Genomic DNA, 22,094 nt, shown 5'->3' with positions numbered 1-22,094 from the left:
TGTTTTTTTCCTGTAAAGCAAAAAATTATTCATGTATGATCAATCACTGAAGATAGAAATTGCATATATAATTAATTAATGGCAACAATTTTAAAAGCTATTTATTGACATTTTTAACTTTGATTTTAAATAAGGCAAAAGAAATTTAAGTTAAATATATTATTTTAATATTTTATTGATGGAAACCGAAGAATTTTCATTAATTTGAATGCTTCTTCCTATATATATACACAAATTATACTTTACATTCATAGGTCAGTATAGTTAGAAATGGCCTGTTTTGCTAGTAAACCCCCCAGCGAACCAACCATACTTTACATGTAGAATTTATATGTTTTATAATTCTGAACATTATTTTTGATACTTTTTAATTGAAGTTTTGATAATTGTTGACTGTCTATTGAGATTTGATCGTTTTTTTTAAAGAAAAATTCTATAATTTTGTTGGTTTAATAATTATTTGTTATTTATAATATATATTTATTTGTTAGTCAATACAATCAAGTTTCAAATGTAGCTATAAATAACTTTTATATTGTGGCATATTAAAAAAAAAAAAAAAAAATGAAACATTTCCTTCTATTTTTGTAGCTAATCCAGCCCATGATGCTAATACTCGACATTGTTTATGTGGTGCAGATGGTAATTAAAATCCATTCTTTTCTTTTAAATGTCGTGTTGGTAAAATAAAATTATATATAATTTTATTCTATTTATTTGTTGAGTTTATTTTAAGTTTGCATAATTTTACTAACCAGATTTATCCTTGTTCTTTTTTTAAAAAAAATTGCATTCAAGCAACTGTTTATATATACTAAAAAAAAAAAAGAATTTAAAAATTAAATATGCCTTTAATGTCAGTTTATTATCAATATTTTTTAATTGAAGTTTTAATAATTGTTGACTGTCAACAGAGGTTTGATACTTTTTTTAAAAGAAAAATTCTATAATTTTGTTGATGTAATGTAAATTGAGTTGACATGCAAGTCAGAGTATTGAAAATTTATTAAATCTGTTAAAGTGCATTCGTACTTGTGATTTAATTGTCAAAAATGTTGCATGCTGTGTTTTGTTACATATTTTCTGCCTTATTAAAAATATTTATCTGTCATTACATAATGTAAACCAAACAATTTTAAAATTATTATTATTATGTAATTAATATTTGTCTTTATTTTGCATTTCAGCTGACCTGATAATGCTTGGTAAGTACTTTATTTGTAAATATTTATTTTTCTGCTTCCAGTAATAATAATATTATATTAATAATAAGGTAATAAATTATTAGTGGAAAAATTATTGTGTTTAAAAAAATCAGAGTTATCAATCAAAACAAATCATGTTCCAACTTCAGAGAGAAAAAAATTAATCTTAACTATAAAACATAAGTCATTATAATTTATGTCAGCAGTTTCCCAAATTGCTTTGCATATTGATTTCTTGTTTTCTCTTGCAGGATTAGCTACCCATGAACCTAACTTCACTATTATAAGAGAAGAGTTCAAACCAAATCAGCCAAGGCCTTGTGAATTGTGTGGTCAAATTGGTATAAAATTTTATTTCTTGACTAAACTTTTCATATCAAATATTGATTCCGTGTGTAATATATAGTAGTAATCAAAATAAAGAATGAGTATGCTTTTGAACTAAAGTATATACATTTGCAATAATAATCTGTTTGAAATATTATAATTTGCTATCTTTTGTATCACATCACTTTTTTTTAAAAAATTATTATTGTAATATTTAGTGATATTGATTTTTTTTTAAATGTTTCTTTGAAGGTCATGAAATGAAAGAATGTACTGGAGCCGCTAAGGAGAAACAAGGTGAGGTAAGTATTATTCGTTTTAAGATATTTTTAATAGTAAGCACCTTTTGATTTTTCTTGAGATTTGCAATACATTTAAACTATAAACAGTATTTCAACTAAACAATTTAAATCTGTACTAATTTGATACCAAATAATTCCAAAACTGTAAATGAAATGCTTTTCTTTAATTTTAAACAGACTTTGTCCCTTCTGTTTATCAAATATGCTTATAACTTCTTTAGTAACTTATGAAAACTCTGCCTATTTTCACCTATAAGCATTCAATTTTCATTGTAACTTAATTTTAAAAAAATATCTAATGTAATCCTGTATGCATTAATTAAGAGGAAGTAAAACTATGCAAGTGTTTACTTGAATTTTAATATATTTCAGAAACCTGGTATTCTGGTGGTAAAATTTACAAATGGTGTTATTAAATGTAATTTGCTTGACCTTATATATTAAAACAGCAATATCTAATTTTTAATAATAGTATATTGATAAAAATTTTGTAATCCTGAATTAATTTTTATCTTTAAAAACTGGCTTTTAAGACTGGAAAACCATACTTTTTCTTTTTATATTGTAGCTAATTTGTACAAAGGTTTTGCATTAGTAAAATGCTTTGCGAAATATCATTTGGCATTATGACTAAACAATGATTACAGGCAATCTCAATGATATTGTGCATCTAAAATCTTTAAAAAATAGAATAATTTGCTTTTGAATTAAAGAAGTCAAAATAAGACCATTTTTTCATATTGTGTTTCATTTTATGTTGACCATTTAATAATGTTAATGTAATATAAAAAATGCAGAAGGCCACAGAAAGGCTTAAAAAGAGATTCCGAATTCTGCTAAATTTAAAACACATTACTGAAAAAGCTAGGAAACTTCTTAAAAACTCTTTGAATTTGCATCTGCTTTTATTTATATGTATTACACTCATAAAAATTATTTGGCAGATTTTTTTTTTTAATGCATTCTGTTTTGCACTTACGGCAATGATGATTCACCCATAACTTCACTTTAAGAATTCAGTGCTTGCATTTTCAGTCTGAAAATGAATTGTCAATGAAAAGAAGAAGGGGGGGGGAGTACAACAAGTCGTGAAAGATTGTGTCTTGCATGTAGTCCCATGCAAGTAGTCATAATAGACCACTCCATTTGAGTTTTTGGTAACTGAAGCGAACCTTTTTATTCATAGTCTCGAGAACTACAATCAAACCAGCCACATCTTAGAGCACAGCAAATTGATTTCCTCTTCTCTTTCTTTTTTTTTTTCAGTGGAATTTACTTAAATTAAAATAATAATAATAATAATTTACTTTAAAAAAATTTTTACTTAATTTTTTTTAAAAATTTACTTAAGTTTTAAAAAATGATGCACTTTGCAGATAATTTAGTACATACCTTATTTAATATTCATTTTTGAATCAGTGTTATCAAATAAAATGAGAAAAAGAAAAGAGTGTGTGTAGAGGGGGTGAGGGTCATATTTTTATTTGCTGAATCATCCATGTTGCCAGTCATATAAGTCTGTAATGACAAAACTATGAGAAAATTATAACATGTACTGATTTATTTAATATTTTTGGAATGTAATGAACAATTTCTGGCTTTGAAATTAAAAATCTTAAACCATTTGCAAGTAAATTAACTTTAAATAATTACAATATTTTGATAAATATCTTTTGCAGCAATTTCTGAGTTGACATGCTACCACTCCTTTAAGGTTTTGTATAAGATCTAGATAATAAATGTTGTTGAGTTGAAATTTATCTCCTATATCTTTGTTTTTGTATTGTTGCATCAGTAAACATTTTACTTTGACTACATATTTTGTTTTAAGACAGTTATAATTGAAATTTTTATTATTCGTTTGCTCATTTGCATTAGCAAAAATAAATATCTAAAGGCATATCTTATTTTTAAGATGAATAAAATAGATTTATCATTTATTTTTCTTGCACAATTTTATTTTATCTATTTTACTTATTTTATATTTTGCTATGAGACTAACAAGTTTTTGACATTTTTGAATTACACATTTATTGTTCTCATTTTCATTAAAATGTACTTTCAACTGTAATAATTTCTAATTTGAATTTCTTTTCAGTTTGATGAACTAGAAAAACCTTTAGAATTAGACGTGGAGTTCATATTCATAAGATTGAATGTTTTAAGAGAGTACCTTGCTAAAGAGTTAACTATGGATAATCTACCATTTGAATTTGATTTAGAGGTAATATTTTCATATTTAATTAGTTAACTTATTCCGAGTGCTATTTCTTTTGTTTTTCAAGTACATTTGAACCCCTATATATTGAACTTGAAATTTCTGGAAAAAATATGTATTGAAATTTCAGTATATGGGAATAGATATTTCAAATTTTTCAATGCTTCCATACTGAAAATACTAATGCATATTTATTTTTTTGAGATTAAAGAAAGGTTTAAAAAACTAATCTGTTGAAGAAAAACGAAATGTACAAATATATTTAATTTGTAAAATTGCTTATAATGGAGTATATAGCAGAAGGGGGGGGGGAAGAGACTGTATATTTCATTGTACTTTTTTTTTTTAGCATTTAAGACTTATATTTAGCCAAAATATTTACTACAGGAATTTGAAAACTCATCTGAATTTAATTTAAAATTCTCTCTGTTAAGGTTCTTAGGAAAGGAATTTGCAAAAACTAATAATAACATATGATGCACAGTCAAATATTTATATTGTTTTACTTAAATAATCTACCTGTTTTTGAAAATTTCTATCACAGCAAGTATTGGTAAAACAGTTTTTTTTTTTTTTTTTTAATTTTCATCTGGAATAAATTTCTTTTTAATTTTCATCTGCAATATAAAAATCAAAGAAATCAATAGCATTTTTTATTATACTAATTATGTATACTTTTTTTAATGAAACTTTTTGCTTTTTAAATAGAAATTTCATTTGACGCAATTTTTTTTCCCCCAATAAAAATCCTAGATTCCAGAAAAAGTTCATTACATAAGGATTTGATTGTTTTAGTGTATTCAGTATTTTAGAATTTATAATATAAATAAATTTTTTGTGGTGAGTGAACTAACTAAATGCTTTAATAATCTTGTAGCGAGTTATTGATGATTGGGTTTTTATGTGCTTTTTTGTTGGGAATGACTTCTTACCTCATCTTCCTTCACTTGAAATAAGGTACTGTAATAAATTTTCTCTTAATATTTTGTCAAAAATGCTTATTTTTATCTAAAAATATTTTATTATTGAGTATATATTTTTTTTTATTATTATTTGAGTAACTTTAAAGAAACAGCTTTTTGCCCTCAAATTATAAGAAGTGAAATGCGTAGATGCTCTTTAATAATGAATGATTAAATCTTACAGTATTTGGATATTTATATGTAAATATTTATTTTATTATTCTCTAATTTTTCAAAAACATTAATAGTTTTATATTTATAACAATTTTTTTTGTTGTTGTTGGTAGTGATTTGTTATGATTTGGACAAAGTCGTGGAATAAAATAAATATAATAATAATAAATTTTATTTTTATGATCATTTTTATTTTTGTCAAAGCCAAAATACATAATTTGTTTTCAATGCAAAACATTGTACTTCTGCAGTGTTATTGAAGTGAATATTAAAATTATTGTGTTTTTGCAGAAATAAATAATAAAATTTAATAAATACACATTCAAAATTACTTTTTAAAAATTTCAAAAAAAAAAAAAAGAATAATATAGTATATTATAATATACTATATTTTAATATAGTATTATAATATAAGGAAGCATCCTATGACTAGAAAATCCACAGGTTTATGCATGCCTAAATGTAAAAAGCTTTTTTTTTTATTTATTTATTTTTTTTTAGCTAAAATGCTTAAAAAGTGTTTCATTTTTTTCAACGCTTCCTCACTACATACCCTGATCTAAAATTTAAATTACTTTTCTTGTTACAATAACATTGGCTAAAAATATTTATATATATAAAACATATATTTTATATAAACATTTTCTTTTCATATAAGAATTTTTAAAAAAATTTGCAACCATTTTTACTATAGTCTTGCCACTGATAGAAAAATTTTCTTCAGAGCTTTCCATTTATTTTATATAAAAATTTTTTTAAATAATTTGTGTTTCTATGTAAATTTATTTCTTTTATCTATTTCTTTTTCCATATATTAAAATAGTTTTGTTTGATTTAATTACTGAATGAGCTAGATAAGAATGCTTGTTACAACTCTCTTTAAATCACAATTTCCATTTAAAATACTCTGACTTGATAGGTTTGTAAAACTATAAATACCTAATTATGAAATATAATTGAAATAAAAGGCTTGATTGATATATACTTATCTTTTGATATATAAAGCATATAGGTGACACTCACGTTAAATTTATTTCCTTGCTATGTGTTTTTCTCCAAATTTGTCTGTTATTCTCACCATTTGCAAATTTTATTGATAATATAGCAACGATTTATTTTTATATTTTACATATGATTTATTACTATGTTCTTTAGGGAAGGGGCAATTGATAGGCTTGTGGAATTATACAAGAAGGCAGTATATAAAACTGGGGTATGCATGAATTTCTTTTCCTTACTTCATAAACATTGTTTATTTAAATGCCTTTTATATTAAATTGAATTCTTTCTACATTCACAAAAATTAAGATAATTTTTATACTGCATATAATTTAACATTTTTATATTTCTTTATTTTGATTATTTTTATTCTTTGTTGATGTAGTGAAATAAATATTCTTTAATTAACATTTCTCATTCAAAATAAACAGTTGAAAATTTCAGTTGTTTTTTATTTATTATGTGTTTTTTTTAACTGAAATAACTTTTTATGTGCAGAGTTTTTTGAAGGAACCTAAATCTAATTATGAAAATTACAGTTATGCATGTAATATGAAATTCTGCATTATCATATTAAATAAAAACAAAGCTTTTTACTGTTTTATAGTTCAAATTCATGATAATTTCATTTTAAACTCTTTTATAATTGTCAAAAATTGAAAGTAAAGAAGTCCTTATTGAGTATTTAGTACTGTTTAAATTATTTTAACCATAAATTTATTTTGAGTTTTTACATTGTTGATTGAAATTCACTGTTTTTTTGTTCTATAAAATTTTTATGTACTTCTCAGAAACTTCAGTTAACTTCTTTAAATATTTTACAGGGTTTTGTTACAAAAAGTGGACATGTGGAGTTAAGTCGAGTTCAACTGATAATGACAGGTATGTGAAAAATTTTCATCTTATGTATTTTTTTGCTTTTAAACTGTTTTTTCTGAATATCTTCAGGGTCCCCCTTCAAAATTAAAGTAATTTGAATTTAGTTGTAGTGTGTTCCTAAATCTTGGAAATTTTTGTATTCTTATTTAAAAATCATTGAAAATTTTGAGTAATATTTCCAAGAAGGAAAGGTCCTAATATTTAGATCTTCTTGTAATGTTTCTTTTCATGCTCATTCTGGCATTCAGAGTAGATTGAGCTTTAAAGTATATTCAGTATTGATACCCTAATACTGTTTGATTCTAAAACAAAATTTCTAAAACAACAAACTATATCTTATTGAAACAGTCGTAAAGATAACTTATTTTTATGCTGCATAGAATGGTGATACAAAAATAAATGAATGTTGTTAAATATGCTGAAAAATGTTTCTTTACATCATATTGTTTACCTTATTATGTAAGAAATAATAATGTAAACAATGTTTTGATTTTTGATACCAAGTTTGCAACATTATTTCCTTTTATTGAAATAGTTCCATTAATAAAATGATTTAAATTAACTTAATTTAAATTTAAACTTTTCAGCATATCTTGTTATAATTTTTAAAAATTCCATTATACAGTGCACTTTCGAATATCTGGTTCGTGACTGTCCAACTTCCAAACTATTTTTCTTTTATCATAATTAAGTGAGGAAGACAAGGCATTAAGAACTTTTTCTGAACCTTATTTGGTGAAATCTTATCATGGGATACCATTTCACATCTGCGTAATCTTTAGTCAGTGAAAAATAAAATCAGTTTGAGCAAATTTTCTTAAGAATAAGGCCTACAATTTACATTGATGTTTTGTTTTTTTTTTAAATTTTTCCTGCATTTAAGTTGGGCATTGAATTTATGTTAATGTGGGGACAGTTTATATAATTTAAATTACCTTCTCTCTTATAAATTATTGAAGTGTGCAGTGCAGTACATAAACTACCAGTGTGGAGCTTTCTATTTTAACTCGGCACGTTACCAGCAACTGCTGTTATGATTTATAGGGCCACAGTTGAAATAAATAGATGACTTAGTATTCAGTAAGAAGTGAGAAAATATGTATTGTGCACTGTGAGTTTTAATATAAAAACTTTGTCTTCTGGTATTGGTGGGCAAAGAAATGAATTCATAGAATAATAGCCTGTCTTTTTTTTTTTTTTTTAACCTATCCTTTTGTCACATTAGACCGGATATTCAGGAGTATACTGTATTTTTAATTTCTTTGACAGGTAATACCTAAAGAAATTTTAGGCTATAGATATATTTTCACTATATCATTTTATTTACTTTTTAGTTACATATAATAAATGTAATTCTTTTCATTCTTTTTAGATTTAGGAGAAGTAGAAGATGAAATCTTTAAGAGGCGACAAGAAAGCGAAGTAACCTATTTTACATTTTACATTCCGAAAAGCAATAGAAATTAAGCTATTTTTTTATTTCAAATTTTTTGGGGATGATATGATAATTTATGGAGAAAACAGTTCATATATAACCTTATTAAAATTCAAATTTAAGAACTGATTTTCAGTTTTACTTCAATTATATGCAAATGCAATTAAAAAGGACAAGTGTAATAATATTGATAATTTTGTATGTTGATGAATAAGTATTAATCAATATTATCAATTCTATGAATAATTACAACATTCTATCAATAATTTTTCATAATGAAGAGTCTTTTATTATTGATACAGAAAGTTAATGCGAAACTTTTAAATTAAAAAGTTTTATAATTAAGGATAAATTAAATTCCCTTTTATTCAATTTTTAATGAGTTTTAAAAGTCTTTGTTCTTCAAAATTTTTTGATCTTCAAAAATGATTTTCTAAAAACAATTTTAGATTCTTCATTGATAAAAAACAACCTTATTTTATAGCTGGCTTTTCGAGCACGTCAGAAAGATAGGAAGAAGCGAGCAAAGGTATTTCATGCTGATTTTGTTAAAACTTATTAATGATTCTTCAAAAGTATGTCTTTATTCTATACTGCCAATTTTTTATATACAGCTAATTTACTTATGATATTGATTTTTCTTCCTATTAAACGATTTAATATTTTAACTTTGTTTCTTAATGAAAATGAAAAATATGGATTTAATACAAATTTACATTATGTGAAAATGAATTATGTTCTGCATTTATTTTTGAAAACAACATTTTAGTACTAACACATGAAGTTAAATGTCAAATTTAACAACAACAACAAAACACTGGATGAAGAATGTTTCAAGATATCTACATAATCATGCCTATATTGGATAAAAAAATATGATGCTTTGGAAAAAAATAACTAAAGTTGAAACTGAATTTCTTAAAATGCTATGGAAAGCTATAAAAATAGCTTAAAGTTTGAGTTTCTTAAACATTAAATTTTGAGAAGACTAGAAATTTATTTTCAATGTTTTTTAGCCAAAATGTCAAAGGAAAAGAAATGAGATTACAAAATGGGTATGAAGTTAAAAATCTCAAATTAAAAAAATAAGTGGCAAATGTCTGTTGTGACATTGTGAAAAGTATCAATATTAAAATTGTATTAGAAGGTAATTCATAATCCAAAGTTTATTGAATGCAATAAACTATTTCTTCATTCAGTATTCTTGAATTAGAAAACATAGCATATTCTACAAGATTAATTATATCATATTACGGAGTAGAAAATCAGCCTAGGAGTTAAGGTGGCTACTTACAATATAATAATAATTTGTACAAAAAAAAAATGTATGCATTTTTACACTTTTACAGAAAAAATATATCACAAATTGATATTATTAAAAAGCTCATTTTTGGAAATAGAAATTGGATGAAAGAAAAATATGTTATTAATTGTGGAAATAGGCCAAAAAAATCTCTTACCTTTTAATTAAGTAAAATTTCAAAAACTTCTCTTGAATGCATATTTTCCCATCCATATGTGTGACAAAGTCAATAATTATAGGTGTTACAGTCTGACAGCAGAAATATGCATTTATTTGCTTTTATTATATTAATAGAAATTGAAATTACACTGAAAATTAAGTGAAATAGAGAAGTGTGTGAAGTAAGCTTATCATTACATCTTATAATTACAATACGAATTTTTAATGTTTCAAACTTTTCTGATCTCAGTTTTAATGTTTTTATTTATTTATTTTGCTTTCATAGATTAAAATAGTAGTGACTCTTTTGAGACAGGATTTTCAATCAAGTCATAAACAGAATAATTCATTGTTTTAACATATGTTATTTTCAAGGTTTTCTGATAAATATATATGTTCACCATATGCAGATACCTTTGTTCATTTGTATTTTATCATTAAAGATATTATTAATTAAATATATCGAGTTTTTAAAATATGTTGTATGTTATAATATTGCTTGGAAAATAAGTGAAAAAAGAGAGTCACAGAAAGCACAAACTCTTGATTTGCTTCAATCTTTTATCTAAAATATTCATAAATATATGCTTTTATTTTAAAACCAAAATTGACTTTGCTGATGAATAACTTACATTTTCATTTTGTTATTCTTTTAGATGAATAGAGATGACAGACCTGCTTGGACACCAGGTGGACAATTTAGTCCAATGGTATATTTATTTATTTTTAAAATTATTTATATCTGTTTTGGCCAGATTATCATTATGCATCATATTTTTGTACAAAAAAGATGTAATAATTTTTAACACACATTTATTATGATGATTGCAAATTTAGCAACTATTCTATAATAAAATTCCTAAAAGCTTGAGCTGATTTCATAGTAGACAACTAATTTTATGTTAAAACAAAAATTATTTTGATTTGTATTCATCTCTTAAAAGTTTTTGTCCTATACAAAAGAAAATATTGCTATATTCGCAAAAGAGATTAATGTCTTCGTATTTATTGATAGTCTTTGTCAAGAACTCCTTCTCCAGTGCGTAATCCAAGGCAAGAAGCATATCAAATGCGAATGTCTAGTTCTTCCAGTGGTTCTAATCAAGATTCAGCTAAACAAAAGCTGGAATCCATGATGGTTCCTGTAAGTATTTGTTTACATATTGTGTATTCATTATCTCTTCTTGCAAAAAAAAAAAAAAGTTAGTGGGAAAAAAATGAAGTGCCTAATTTATACTTTCTATTTTAAATCCATAATAAAGTAAAGATATTATAATTTTTGAATAAAAAAATTATAAAAGAAATAAGGAAATAATAATTAATTCTGAATCAAAATATTTTTATAATTATCTAAATTGTAAAATAAATGATTTTGAAATAAATCCATATTCTTCAAATCTTATATGGGTAACAAAAAATAAATTATTAAATATTTTTAAAAAAAAATTCACAATCTCCTGTATGGATTTTTATAAAAAAAATTATTTAATTTAACGCTGAGATGATTGAATTGAGGATGATGATAACTTATTTTCTATGAATATTATATTTCTGGTTGAAATGAATCTAACATATGAATTCTTATGCTGTAATTTTCAAAATGTTCTTTCCTATATTTCCTTTTCTATATTTGAAGTTAAAATGATGATGTAAATAGTATTCTTTTATATACTATAAATATTATGAAATGAAATATTTCTTGGGACTTTATTGAAAGATATTCTTGTTCTTTGAAAGTTTTGTATTTGTTCTGCTTTTTAAGAACATATTTAAAATAATTTAGTATTAAAATTAAAATTCCAGTATGTCATTTTAAAAAAATTGCTGTATCTTGTAAAATTTTTACTAATATTAATGCATGAAATTTCTTGTTGGCTGAATATATTACCTTCTAACCAACCCTTGTTGTTGTATAAACATTTTTTCTTAAGTTGAACTTTAATTTCCAAACTAAATTTTAATTTTCACTCAACAAGTTTGCTTTACACTCTGATCTTTCGAATAATTTTTTTTCTAAATGCTCACAGTATAGAAATGCCAATTGTTAAATATTGAAAACAGAGTTTTGTGCTAAATTAAGAATTGTATTGCATTTCATGTATCTGTTTTTAAAATCAAAGATGGATAAAAAAATAAAAATATTCTAATTAAAAGAATTTTTTTTAAAAAAATTTTGAGATGAAATTTTAGCCATTGTTGCTATAGTTTAAGTATTAAAAATCTCTAGCCCAAATCGTATTCTGTTATTGTAATGAAAAATAATCTAATGTGGGGGGGGGATTGTTAATTTATTCTATGTGAAGATGCTTCTGAAAATTCAGGCTATAAATTACAGGTAACTTTGCATACATAAATCCTACTTTAGATGACAAAATTTTAGATTGTCCTGCTGTGTGCACCAATTTAAGATTTCAGATAAAAATACTACTTGTATACTAAACAGACAAATTCAGTGATTTGAATAAACCAATGTAATGCATTTATTATATTCATTGATGTAAGATTTTTTAAATTATTTATATTCTTTTATTTTATTATTATATATAGTCATTTGCATTCAGTTTGCTAATGAGTATAATACTTTTTAAATTTATAATCCATGTTCTTTTCTTATTTTGAACTATTCATTCTCCCTAAATTGAAGTAGACAAAAAAGAAGCTGTGAATAATTTGTTTAATAGTACATTTTTACCATGAATTATTATTTAAAAGAATTAATTAAATCAACTAAACAAAATTAATTCAAAATAATTTAAAAGAGCACATATGCATTCATAATAACATAATTAAGAAGTCTAGGAGCATATATGAGGCTTTCTGGTTAGAAAGTTTTTTTTTTTTTTTTTTGCTCATTTTATGTTGTGCTGTATGGTTATTCTTGTTTGATGAATATACTGCATTAGTCCTAAATTGTATCACTAGGCTGATATGCCTTATAATACTACAAGGTACAAAGTGAATACTGTGGTTGTTATTGCCTTTCTTTTTCATGTGACAGTGATTTGAAAGTGATATTTTGATCTTCTTTTCAGTATATTTCAAAAACTCTGTTTATAAATTATTATTATTATTTGCTTGCATTATATCTTTTGAAATAGATAAAATTAGCATAAATATAAAGTTTAATTAAGAATTTTTTTAATGCAAATTTGAATAATGCAATTTGGGAAGAAACTAAGCCAAAAAAAAAATTTTTAACTATTGGAATTTTAATAGGTTTAATTTAAAACAATAACCATGAAAGTAGTTGATTTATTGTACCTCATACCTCAGGAAAACAGTGGTGCGGATGCTTCCTCTGATGTTCTTGGTATGAAAAGAAAAAGAGAAGAATCTGAGTCAGAAGAAGAATCGGAACCAGAAGATGATGTAAAGTAAGAACAACTTATTGCATCTTTAACTATTTTTTAAAATTCATTTGCAATGTTATTGATATAACTAGAAAAATCTGATTTAAAGTTGAATATATAAAAAAATTTTAAATTCAGAATGAGAATCCTTATTTGTATTGAATTTAATATCCATCCTTTTATTATTTATAATAAGAGTTTTATTTTCAAAAACAATAAAAGAAAGTTTATTTAGCATATATAGTTTTTATTAGGAAACATTTAATTTCTCTGTTTATATTCAAGTTTCTTTCATTACTTTAAAAATTTTATTAACAGACTATAATATTTCAGAGAGCATTTAATGATTTAATAAATAAATAATTAAAAAGAGAGAGTCATTAAATACGTGTTTCCTTATTTTTGTAGGTGCACTTTTTAATTGCTATTTTGGATAACTCTAATCTATCTCATTTAAACAATCTGGTCTTATTTTTTAGATTGTGGGAAGATGGCTGGAAGGAAAGATATTATGAAGTTAAGTTTAAAGTTGATAGGGATGATGTCCAGTTTCGACACAAAGTGGCAAGTATTTTTATCTTTGTAAGAAACATAATGCACCATTAAAATTTGTGCCAAAATTTACTTCATATAATTTCATAAAATATATTTTTCCTTAGGCTGCTGCATATGTAGAAGGACTTTGTTGGGTTTTAAGATATTATTATCAGGTAAGTTGTTTTTATTTAAGGATTTAAATAATATAATTAGTGTGCAGTTAGTTAGTAATTTTATGCCGAGTGATTGTAATCCTGGATAATAATTGGTTTTGATTAATAGTTTGCTGGTTAATAATTGATTTTGAATTTGTTCTTGTATTAATGTATTCAGTACACAAAAAAAATTTTCTTCATGAAAAATATTTTGTTGTTGTTGTTGTAATTAAAAATTTTGCCATATCACATTTTTTTTTAAATTTTGCCCTCCCCCCACTTGCCACTGCTATTCAGTTGAATTTTGAATTATAATCATGGTAACCTTCATGTAAATTATGAAACTTTATTTATGTAGAGTAAAAGTGTTATTTTTAACAGCAACACATTGTCAAACACTGAAAAATATTTAGAGGTTATATATATATTTTCATTATACATTAATATCCTGGATAACCTATCATTTCTGTTTTACCAGCCATCTCTTTATTGTAGTTTGTGATTTCATTGCATTTTTATTATTTTAGGCCCACTATGTTTTAAAATGCTTTTTTTAATTATTTATTAAATATATGAAAACAGCAAGCATTAAATTTTTTTAATTTGGAGTCCTTTTGACATTTTTTTTTATCTATCTCCTGCATGGATTCTATTATTTTTGAATCCATATAGGTATTAATTGGTAAATACTTTCTTTGCTTAAATTGTATGAATGTGTTTAATGCTACTTACATATTTTTTAGGGTTGTGCGTCCTGGAATTGGTATTTTCCCTATCATTATGCTCCTTTTGCTTCAGATTTTGTGAATATCGGAGATATAAAAATAGATTTTGATCTTGGGAAGCCAGTAAGTAATTTTCAAAAATATTCTTATATGATTTTTAAAAAAAAGTTAATTGAGAACCTATATGCTGTAACAAATTCTGCGATCACTGCTTTTATAAATAATGTTAAACATTTTTTTTTTTTTTTTTTGCAGAAAGCATTGAAAAATGTTGACATTTGACAGATATTTAAATAATAGAATTAATTACACCAAGAAATAGATTCTGCATTGAATTTTAGGTTATTAACAAGATTTCCTTTTTTTTTCTTTTCTTTTACTATTTCTATATTCGATTATTATTTCTTTATCTATTATCTTTTACTACTATTATATCCACTTTTCTTTTTCTTTTCCTGTTTAATTAGAGGGCATTATTTTATGCTATCAAGGTAGCTACTAATAAGCTCAGTTCAGTGGTTTGTTTGCTATACTGGGGAAGTTGTATAATTAAGGAAAGGATATGAATTTAACAACTAATAATATTCATTATTATTCGACTAATATTATTATTATTATACTAATAATATTCATTATTGTATCGAAATTCATTAAAGTCCATCATATACCAAAAGATTGTCTCTATTCAAGTGGTTGAGCCTGAGTCACATATTCAACTAGTTAGGCCACTCTATGCAGTTATATTTATGATGTTCCTTTGCTTACTCTTAATTCCTATACAATGCCCTCTATAACAAGAAGAAGTCTTACTGATCCTTTAATGTTTTATCATTCATTTTTAAATCATTTTTGAAATACCATTTCTCTTTCAATTATGTAACTTTAGTGCTAAATTACTCTGTATTTAAGGAATAAAAATTCTTTATTGTGACAATTCCTAATTTGATAAATCAAGAATGAGGATTTTAATTAATCGTAGATTTTTGTTGCATTTATTGCACTGCTGCCAATTGTAATGCCATAACTTTTAAAATATTGTGTATTCTATCTTATAATGAGTTTCCTTTATTACTTATAAAACAAACAATTTTTTTAATATAAAGTTAATGATAACAAAGCTTATTTATTCCAAAATCCATTTTTAATGTATGCTTATATTTATTGTATAGATTAAAGTTCAAAATTAAAAACTATTTTTCATGTAATATTAGCTCAAGTATCGATGATGAAAGAAATATCATTTAATGCTATATCATACGAATAATTCAAATAATTTGTACAATTTAATTTGAATTGTAGTATCTATCAGCCATTTATGCTCTAACAAACATTTTAATGATTTTTGTTTTAAAATATTTTTTGTTTCCAGTTCAAACCACTTGAACAGTTGATGGCTGTATTTCCAGCTGCTAGCAAACAGCATGTTCCAGAACCATGGGGTGATTTAATGTCCAATCCTGTAAATATTAAAATATTTTTAAAAAAATAATTTAATGATTACTAATTGCTTTTAACTTGTTTAGCTCATGTATGTTTTTCTTTTAAGGATTCTCCTATTATTGACTTCTATCCTACTGATTTTAAAGTTGATCTCAATGGCAAAAAGTATGCTTGGCAAGGTAAAATTTCTTTCTTTCTCCCCCCCCCCTTCAAAATGATATTTGATTCCCTCTGACTAAAAATTATAAATTTGAAAATGCATTGAAAATTATTGAAGTACTTGTGACAGTTTTTGAAAAATAGAGGTTTTAATTGGTATTCTTTTGTGTGTGTGTGGGGGGGGGTGAAATATCAAATTTTTATTGCATTAAATATTTCATACTTTATTAAATTAAAATAATATCCACAATAAAAAAGACATGAATGATTTTAATAAATTTACTATTGAGTTACATTGAAGAAATACCATATCAAAGCAATTAACCAACAGTGAATAATACCTCATATTAGTAAAAGAAAACTTTGTCATGAGAGACAATTATCAGCAAATATAAAGTGCTCCTATTTATAAAGTATCCACAGGAGAAAATTAGATACCACTTAAATTAATTTTCTTTTGACCTACTTAACAGAAATTGCAATTTTTTCTAAATATATACCATATTTTCATACAAAAATAATTTTAAAATGTATGTTTTCGTACAAAGGGAGTATATTTTACCAAATGTGAAGCATTGTCATTCTGAACAATTATTGCATGGATTTTTTTCATATAATAAAAATTACAATATTTCATTTTATTTGTTCATATTTTTCAGCATGATTTCTTTATTTGTAGATTTATTTGGAATAAGGAGGGAATAATAATGGTGTCTTTGATATAATTATTAAATGCGTGTTTAATTATTAAGTTTATATGCCACTTGTGTTCTGGGAAGATATTTTATACATTTTTAGTTGTTGCTTGTATTTACATGCATATTGCCACAAATTTAATATTGATATAATATCTATCAAGAATTATACCTATTTTGGTTATATATGATATTTTTTATTAGGTGTTGCATTGTTACCATTTGTGGATGAAAAAAGGCTACTTAAGGCGCTGGAATCAGTATATTCTTTATTAACACCAGAGGAAGGTAACTTTATTGGTTTTCTTTTGTTTTGTTTATGTGATAAAAATCTATTGTCTAGCTTGAAGGTATTCAATATATGTTTCTATTTCTATTCAGTTTGAGTATAAGTTTTCTTGCCATTTTTTTGTTGAAACAAAAAATTGTGTTTAGTTCCAAATGATTTATAGTCCGAGTCTCAAGTTAAAAGATTATCTGTTTCACTTTTTAAATTGTCCTTCCCTCGCATTTCTTTTTTTTTTTCCTAATACTACATTCAAAGTAATGAAGTATTTTTTAGGGAAGGCACAGTCATATACTAAATTTATTTAGTAACTGTTCTTATAAAACCAATTTTCTCCTACAACAGTAATTACCATATGTTAAAGACATTTGAATCAAGAATTCTGATAATCTTTTGCAAATCAATGGCAAGTTACATAGGTTTACCATATATTTTTAGATGTGATTAATTAAGCTAGTTGAGCAAAATAATAAATTTTTTTGAAAGGATGATTAAGTAATGACTTTCAACTGCAGGACTGAAATTATAAATATTATTTTTATTTGGTGTATAGTTTCTATCAATGAGTGTTATGGTAATAATTGGGAAGATCTAAAGATAAATGTTTATTTCCTGTTAAAAGGTAACTCGGAGAAGAGGAATAGGCTTTTAAAGCATGACTTTTTAATTATTTCAACCTGATTTTTGCATGTTTAAAATTATAGATCTCATATATATATATATATATATATATATATATATATATTGTACAATAATTCATGTAAAATAGAATATTTGTGTATTCGTAAAATAAAATTTAATTACCCAGTAGAGAATGAATTCTGATCTCCAGATCATATATACTCAGTAAGGCTAAAATGATTAATGCAGATATTGGTTTCACTGTTTTTAGATGTGATCTCTACCAGATTTAATAGATGTAGCAAACTTTTGCTGTTCTCTTCTATTACCTTTAATCATTATTTTCATTATGATAAAAGAATATCAAGAGATGATTTTTTTTGTAGTGTCTTACACATTTCATTAGAACTGCATTTCTTAAACATTTCAGTAGGATTCACTTTAATTTGTGTCCTTTTTTCCCCCTGGTGCTTGGATTAGAGTAGGGACTAACAAATTAGAGTATTTTAATAAGCAAGGCATTAAAAGGAAATATATTTATCATGACAGTTTTAGTCTTTTGATGGATATGTGATGTGTTGTTATTCTAGTGTGTCATTATATCATTGTTATCAGCTTAAGTGATCAAACTAATTTTGTTAATTATTTTGTGTTTTATTACTTAATTATTTAAAATTTTGATTAATTTTGATACAGGTAGCCTATTTTCCATTGCATATTATTGATGTGTATAGTATGTATTAGATGCATATGTTGTTTAATTATATCTTTAGGACCCTGGGAAAAATTTTTTTTTTTTTTTTCCTCCTTCAAGCTTGACTTCTCACATGTGTTTATAGAAAAAGTAAAAACTAAGTATATCAATGTTGTATAATTTATATATTTTTAAGAAACCTTTTGACTTCCTCTTGTTAATTGAAATCGCATGTGGTAAATGATTGCATTTTTCTCTTATATTTTTTGACATAATGGTACAATTGTTTAATTTTAAAAAAATCAGCAAAGATATAGTCTCGGCTTGTTTTCATGATTAGCAGCTGAAATAATATCTTTATTTGACATATGTCTCTTGTAGTTTTTGTTTTCTTCTTATATAAAGATGTTTAATTGTTAAAACATTGATTAATTTTTAAAAAAAAAATAGATTTACTTATCAGAATTTGTGGATCCAGTTTATTTATTATCTGTATACTTATTTTATAGGAAAAAACAAATTATAAGATTCATTTACCTCTTTTTATATTAAAAAGATTAAAGTACTTCTGAAGTATAAAAATATTTTCTGAGCTTCAAATTGTTTTCAGCTACTCTAAATAGTATCTTTTTATGACATTGTGGTTTAAAAAAATCTGTCAAAATAAGGTCAGTTTATTGTTATTAAGTACTTTACAAAGATTAATTTATATTATATATAAATTTTGAAATGTTTGAAAATTAATTTTAATATATTTTCTTTAGTTAAAAGAAATATCCGAGGTAAAGATAGATTATACATCCGAAATGGTCACAAAGGCTATGACTTTTTTGTGGCTTTGTATGAAAACGGGTCAAACTGGAAATTAGTGAGTATTATGTATATACTCTTAAGAATTATATGGTATACTAATCTTTCTGAGAACATCGCTTGAATGTTAGAGTGCAGATGGAGTTAATGTTACTTTTTGTGTGATGATATTAGTTATAGGATTTTTTTTTTTTTTTTTTGTTTATAATATATTAATTTCCAAAATACTACTAGATAAAGTATAATATATTTCTTAAAATATTTGTAGTATTCATTAGAAAATTTCTTGAACTGACAATTTTCTCAATAAAATCTTTTTGTTCAATTACAAGTTTTAAAATGTGGTTTAATAAATTGATTTTCTGTAACTTATAGGTTTCTCCTAAATTTCTGGAATGATTTTAGAAAGTATTTAAGTAAAATTAATTCTCATTGATCATTTAAACATAAAAATATACAGTTTTGGAAATAGAAAAGGAATCATTAAACTTTATTTTGGCATTCTTCATCATATATCTAAACAAAGGGTGTCACTTCAAAGTTAACAAAATATTCTAAAGGCTTTCACATCAAAATTTCATAAAAATTTTTGAAATATTTAAAAATGAGCTAATTTCAAATTTTTCAAAAACAAAAAATTTTTTAATTCCATAAATAAATTTTTAATGAAAACATTATCCTGGGTATAAATTTTGTTTAATGCATCATGATTATATAAATATTTGGCTTTTTTTTTTTCGTACATAAAAGGGGTTGCCTTCATCTATAGGTATTTAAGTTTTGTTTTTTGCTCCAGCTGTAAACAGTAAATTTTTATTTATATAGCATTTTGGAAGCATTTTTGTTATAATCCATTTGTTATAGTTGATGACATTGAAGCATTTTGGGAAAAATTTTGTTAAAAAAGTCTGACTTGTATATTTAACTAAGTTGAACTTAAATTACTATTCAGGTCAAAAGATTAGCATTTAAAATTGTACATTTTGTTGATGAACTAAATAATGGAATGAATATAAATATTTTATTATTTTAACAATACTTTTACTTTAATGATAAAGATTAAAGTTTGTGGAGAATGTGATAATATTCTATAGGTATTTTAAAAACATCTCAATAAATTGATCTAATATTTCATTCACTGCTAAATGTAAACAAATAAAATTGGCAGATTCCATCATTATTTTATTAGTAACTTCATGTTTCAAGCTAATGTTTTTAAATGTAAAAGGTTTTACAATAATAAGATAAAAATGCAGTGCATATGCTTACTATATGTGCAGAATGTAAACCACAGCCCTTATGGGGTATTTTTACCGAAGGAAGGGAAAGAAAGAAAGAAGTTTCTGTTTATTAATCCAAAATAATAGATTTTCCCTAACCATACTCTTATAGAATTGTATATGTTTATCTATTTATTTTATAATATTTGATTTTCTTTATTTTATGCATTTTTTTATTTATATAAATTAGTAATTTATCATATAGAATTATTCTAAAAGATGCCTTTAGAAAGTAATAACTTTATTGAAAAAAGCTAAGGTTAATAAAATTGTTCTGATTAAATATAACAAAATAAACTGAATGAGAATGGGAGTGGGGAAGAGGAGGAAGATTAAGAATGGAAAATTTTTCTGCTAAGAACTGTTTTGGTTAAATATATGAGAATAATAATAATAATAAAAAAATGAACAAGAATAAAAAAAAGAATAAAAAAGGCTAAGTTTGCATCTGTATATGATTTACAGAAGTATGTAAGAATGATGTTTCAATTCATAAAAGAATATTTCAACACTTGACAATTGTTCATATAAGTTTTGCGAAATGAAAAACGAAACAACATTGTTTTAAACTTCAGAAAACATTTGTAAATTGTTTTTTTTTTTTTAAATTCTTTCTGGATAATATTTTTTTATATAAAAATAAAAATGTAAAAAGAATTACATTCAAAATTTAGAATCCAACAGGACTTTGGTGGTTTTATTTTGTAATAAAATAATTTTGCATAACTTTATATAACCTCTTACGAATTTTCCTTTTTCAAGATATTTATACACTTCTATGTTATGACAGATTGGAGTATGTACTTATTAAATAATTACCACAGTTTTTTCCCCATGTGTAATTTCTTATTTCTATATATGTATTTCTTTCTTTTTTTTAAAAAATCATATTTCTGACATTGCTTTCTTTTAAGGAAATTGATATGAATCCTTCACTTTTCTCTGGCATGAGTGGAACTGTTGTCTTGTCTGAAGATGTAATTCACCCTAAAGAGTAAGAATATTCGTTTTTTTGCTGAGATTTTGCTATTTTCATTGCATGAAGTAAACTTACTGTTTTTAACATATTTATACTGCTGCTTATCTGAAAACCATAAATTAATTGTCTTATGTATTTTACCTAATTATTGAATTTTAAATTAATCATATGTTAATAAATTTCTTGTAAATAAATGAAAATAATTTTATAAAATAAAAATGTTATTGTTATGAATAATATTTTTTGTTGTTGAGAATTTGTTTTTTATCCCAGAAAACTTTTTAACAAAATGTTTTAATTTTTTATCAAAAATTTCTCTCTTATTATAATGTGAAATTCTTAGTCTGAGAGAATTAAAATATTTTTGTTAAATGGCTTAGTTATTTTAATTTGATCTTTT

At 24.2% G+C, this 22,094-nt stretch overlaps 1 protein-coding gene across 1 annotated transcript in view; it reads left to right on the top strand.

The window, feature by feature from the left end:
- Positions 1-22,094, top strand: part of LOC129968251 (5'-3' exoribonuclease 2-like) — an 81,513-nt gene that overhangs the window by 5,702 nt on the left and 53,717 nt on the right. The window contains exons 7-27 of the mRNA XM_056082109.1: positions 592-642; positions 1,188-1,205; positions 1,457-1,546; positions 1,785-1,834; positions 3,933-4,058; positions 4,930-5,009; positions 6,344-6,401; positions 7,012-7,069; positions 8,439-8,488; positions 8,986-9,030; positions 10,620-10,673; positions 10,979-11,107; positions 13,237-13,337; positions 13,793-13,877; positions 13,973-14,023; positions 14,749-14,853; positions 16,100-16,189; positions 16,277-16,349; positions 17,229-17,312; positions 19,390-19,493; positions 21,630-21,709. Of these exons, the coding sequence (XP_055938084.1) occupies positions 592-642; positions 1,188-1,205; positions 1,457-1,546; positions 1,785-1,834; positions 3,933-4,058; positions 4,930-5,009; positions 6,344-6,401; positions 7,012-7,069; positions 8,439-8,488; positions 8,986-9,030; positions 10,620-10,673; positions 10,979-11,107; positions 13,237-13,337; positions 13,793-13,877; positions 13,973-14,023; positions 14,749-14,853; positions 16,100-16,189; positions 16,277-16,349; positions 17,229-17,312; positions 19,390-19,493; positions 21,630-21,709 (1,582 nt within the window). The remainder of the gene's footprint in view (positions 1-591; positions 643-1,187; positions 1,206-1,456; positions 1,547-1,784; positions 1,835-3,932; positions 4,059-4,929; positions 5,010-6,343; positions 6,402-7,011; positions 7,070-8,438; positions 8,489-8,985; positions 9,031-10,619; positions 10,674-10,978; positions 11,108-13,236; positions 13,338-13,792; positions 13,878-13,972; positions 14,024-14,748; positions 14,854-16,099; positions 16,190-16,276; positions 16,350-17,228; positions 17,313-19,389; positions 19,494-21,629; positions 21,710-22,094) is intronic.

Source organism: Argiope bruennichi, chromosome 1, assembly GCF_947563725.1.
Source record: "Argiope bruennichi chromosome 1, qqArgBrue1.1, whole genome shotgun sequence".
Lineage (NCBI taxonomy): Eukaryota > Metazoa > Arthropoda > Arachnida > Araneae > Araneidae > Argiope > Argiope bruennichi.
This window is presented reverse-complemented; position numbering and strand designations above follow the sequence as displayed.